General features: G+C 36.9%; 1 protein-coding gene across 1 annotated transcript in view; it reads left to right on the top strand.

The window, feature by feature from the left end:
• LOC103480639 (uncharacterized) overlaps window positions 1-4,103 on the top strand; it is a 23,035-nt gene extending 18,932 nt beyond the window's left edge. Inside the window, exons 25-29 of the mRNA XM_017310591.1 lie at window positions 1,630-1,752; window positions 1,835-2,038; window positions 2,759-2,839; window positions 2,919-3,040; window positions 3,116-4,103. Coding sequence (XP_017166080.1) covers window positions 1,630-1,752; window positions 1,835-2,038; window positions 2,759-2,839; window positions 2,919-3,040; window positions 3,116-3,184 — 599 coding nt within the window. The 3' untranslated portion in view covers window positions 3,185-4,103. The remainder of the gene's footprint in view (window positions 1-1,629; window positions 1,753-1,834; window positions 2,039-2,758; window positions 2,840-2,918; window positions 3,041-3,115) is intronic.
• The last annotated feature ends 309 nt before the right edge of the window (window positions 4,104-4,412 follow it).

The raw sequence follows: 4,412 nt of genomic DNA on the forward strand, positions 1-4,412 counted from the left end.
CGGAGAAGAAGAAGAAACCAAATCACTTCCTGGTGCGTCGCTGGATTCTTCTTCTGCTGTGTTGGGGGACGTCAAGACGGAGACGGACGCTGAAGGTTCTAACAAAATAAAAAACTACATAATTGTTTTCTGTATTAAAGTTCCTTCAAGGTGGCTTTAAACGGTGTGTGATAAGGTCTTAAAATGTCTTAAATTCATAAAAATAAGTTGCTCTCAAATACGTTAATCACAGTTCTTGAATTATCTAGTGGGAGGACTATTTAATGTTTTATTTTCCCACGGAAATTTTCTGTTATGCACAGACATGTTTGCTGCGCAGTAGAGGCTACCGCTAACTAGCTGCTAATATACCATTGCTAGCTAACTTTCGCCTTTTTTCCTAGGCACAAAACCAGGTTCAAATTTTTTACTAGGCTTGATTGAAATGCTGTAAGTTACCACCGCCTAAAAAAAAAAAAAAACTTTATAGGTTTTTGTCTGTCTAAAATTTCATTCAAGGTGGTTTTTAAAAAGGTCTTTAAAAGTCTTAAATTTAGTTAAAGCCTTAAAATGTCTTAACTTAATTTTAAAAATTACAAGTCGGTCTCAAATAAATTAATCACAGGTGTTAAATTGTGGCATGGCTTTTAATGTGGTGGTATTTCCTCACTGCAGCAGCAGGTGATCTGGAGGAAATGGAGAAAACGGAACAGGAAGTGACATCAGCTAAGAAAAGAGGCCGACCCAGGAAGAAACCCAGAAAGACTCCTGGTAGCCGACGTCTCAATCTGCTCCGGTTTTATGTCACATCGCTGAAAAACCAAGATTAATCAATACTTCATCTTATTTGCAGTGAGAAAATCTGCTGGAGGAAAACTTGAGAGCCCCGAAGAAAACGGAGAAGAAGAAGAAACCAAATCACTTTCTGAGACGGATGCTGAAGGTCCTGACCGACAGAACCTGGACGGACGCTTGGAGGAAAAGGAGGAGGAGGATGAAGGACGCAGCAGGGCCGACGGAGAAGGTTTGGAAGAGGAGACGGTTCCATCAGGTTGGTCTTAAATCAAGTCTCACGTTTCTGTGTCAATAGAAAGGAACAAGTCCGTTGATGCATCTCTGAAAGAGTTTTTATGATTTGAAGGTTTTTTAGAATAAATTTAACTTTTATTAAGTAAAAAAATTTAACCAAACAGTCCCTTTATTTTAAATTCAGTTCATTGTGAACTGAACTTAATGAGTTCAATACATTTAGATTTAATGAAAATCTAGTTAAAAATGGTAAGGAATAATATAAATAATTTGATTTCACGATGGTCAAATTTATTCCATTTGGCTCAAAGTTATTTTTATTCAAGTCAAACAACCTCAGCTGATCATAAACACTTTACAACAATCAGAGAGTCACCGGTGGAAATCAAAAACTAAAATTAAGTTTGGTAAAAAAATAATGACAATTATAAAATTGGCAGAAAAAATTCAAAAATAACAATATGAATAAAAACCAAGGCGTACTTAAATTCAGCTGCAGCAGTTTCCCAAAAGTACTAACAGCCGCCATTTTTCTTCTAAAGACGTTGAAGGCCAGGGAACATGGATGCATTTTGAGTTTTTTATTCTGGTTTTTCATCATCAGTGTGTTTTAATGTTCAGTTTTAGATCAGAGTGTGAACGCTGCAGCATCATGTGAGCTGGAGGAGACGGAAGAGACGAAACAGGAAGTGACATCAACCAGAAAAAGAGGCCGACCCAGGAAGAAACCCAGAAAGGCTCCTGGTAGCCGACCTCACAATCTGCTCCACAGTGATGTCACATCGCTGAAAAACTAAGATTGATCAATACTTCACCTTATTTGCAGTGAGAAAATCTGTTGGAGGAAAGCCTGAGAGCTCCGAAGAAAACGGAGAAGAAGAAACCAAATCACTTCCTGGTGCGTCGCTGGATTCTTCTTCTGCTGTGTTGGGGGACGTCAAGACGGAGACGGACGCTGAAGCTGCTGAAGGTCCAGACAAACAAAACCTGGATGGACGCTTGCAGGAAGAGGAGGAGGAGGAAGAAGAAGGTTTGGAAGAGGAAGAGAAGCTCAATTTTTTTTTTTATAGAAAATCTGTCTGTCATCCCGTAGTATCTAGCAGTGACTGTTCCAACAAATATGTAAAAAAAATTATAAAAGTTACATTCTGTAGTTTTAAAGAAACAAAGTAACAATTATCAGTCTTGGTGACCTTTTAGAAAATATTTTCTTGAAGGAGATAAACTTCAGGGTTTCCACTCATCCTTAAAAAGTCTTAATTTTATGTATCTAACACAAAAGCCTTAAAATGTCTTAAATTCACTAGAAAATATGTAAGGTGGCCTTAAATACCACAGGTCTTAAAATAAATCTCATATCTGTAGTATTATTTTTCTTGTGACTTTTCTATCACAAGAAACCATTATCTGTCATCAGCAAACATTATCATTGGGTTCTGTAACTCAAGGCGGTTGTTGCTATCGCTAACTAACTGCTATTACGTTTTAGCTAGCTAGCTTTTTTGCGTTTTTCATATCTCACTTCTGTTGCCAACCCATACGATGCCACATATTCTCTGCTAAAAAGCTTGACACTACTACTAAATAAAATGTGAATTATTTTATGTTTCTGTTGTGATAGAGGTCTTAAATTTAATTAATGGTCTTAAAAAGTTTTAAATTTGTGTTTGTGAAACTCGTAGAAGCCCTGTTCTTAATACCATCAACTTTAAAGTAAAAATTAAACATTTTTCCGTTTGCTTTTCTTCAGCAGCCTGTAAAAAACGAAGGCAGTCTCCTTGTACCGTTGCTGATTTTATCCTGCCACCTTTCAACCCAGACGTCTCCTTTGGTGAGAAACAAACACACACATCCGCCTACCGGTTGGAAACGCTCTCCTTGTTCATGTTCTTGTCTCTCCTCCTCTTCAGGCGAGGAGTTTACTGCTCGTAAACTGGGATATTTCTGCTCCCTCTGCTCTGTTTTCTACGTGCTGAAGAGCAACGAAGAGGACACTCACTGCTGCAGCAGAAATCATTACGACAACCTGCTGGTAAACCTGAATAATAAAACAATGAATGCACACACACGTTCGCGGCGTGCCGTCTAAACGCGCTTTGATTTTCAGAAACATTCGCAGATGAAAGAAGAGCAACCTTCACATCCTCCAAAAAGGAAAACCAGAAACTCTCGATGATCCTGTTTTTATAAAATGTATTAAAACTTCTAGTCTGCTTCGATTGGGCAGATCCATTTTTAAACTGAATTTATTTAAGATGATTCCCTTCACATTCAATGTTTCTAAACATTTTTTCTATCCTTGATTTAAAGAAACTGTTTTTCAGCAGTTTTCTGGGAAATTGTTCCAGATCTGCAGTGCACAGAAGCTGAATGCTGTTTCTCCATGTTTGGTTCTGATTCTGATGAAGCTACAGAGAGGGTAAGAGTGTAGGACTTCAGAACTGGGTGATGTTTTCCATCTTCCTGGTTTTAGTCAGAACACCAGCAGCAGCCTTCTGGGTCAAAACCAATTGATTTTTTTAGGCAGACACAACGATAAACACGTTTACTTTCTCTAACTGGGACATTCAGGCGGGAAAAGGCTGACGTTTTCTGTAATTATGCGTCTCTGAAGGTTCAGGTTGTTCACGCTGCCATCTTTAAACGGCTGTAAGTGACGGGGTCAAAACAACAAAGCCTTCAGTTACATTTGGCCTGAATGCAGGACTTTTATTATGAGTTGCATCCACGGGTGTAAAAATCTTTGCCCACAACAATAAGATTCAACACCCACATTTGTTCTTCTGTTGACATAAAAATACATTTATATTTCTTTTTTTTTTGTCTTTGACATACCAAACACAAATTTGTCCTCTCATTTAGTTACAGGCTTGGTTAAAATATCCGCTGCTATTTCTGTTGTTGAAAAGTGACCGAGTTATTTTTCCATCGCTGAGGGTTAATCACATATCCAATGTCAATGTGTTTGTACCTTTGGTGATAAACTGGACTTTTAGAAAGATAAATTGCACCTTGATTGGATGTTAATATTTTTAAAGTACATTCCTTGTTGTTGAAATTTGCTACACAAATAAACTTGACATGTAATAACTGAAGCTGTACTGACTCTTTATGATAAACAGAATATAATATTAAAATAATGAAGCTTGTGTACAAACATAAACTAAGTTTGTCTGTTGTGTTTTTAATTAAAAGTGAGTAAAAAAGTATGATTCAATCAAACTACTAAGTGTTTTTGATTTTGATTTTTTTTTTAGATCAAATGTTTACAAAACTAAAATCTAAGTTTTACAAATACTAAAAGTAAGATTCAATAAGAAGAAAAAATTTATCAAAAGTAACCTTAGACGTTATTTTTGTGATGGATTTTTGAGCTAACGCTAACGGCTGTTTCCGGTTGACAC

The sequence above is a fragment of the Poecilia reticulata genome, linkage group LG18 (genome assembly GCF_000633615.1).
Source record: "Poecilia reticulata strain Guanapo linkage group LG18, Guppy_female_1.0+MT, whole genome shotgun sequence".
Lineage (NCBI taxonomy): Eukaryota > Metazoa > Chordata > Actinopteri > Cyprinodontiformes > Poeciliidae > Poecilia > Poecilia reticulata.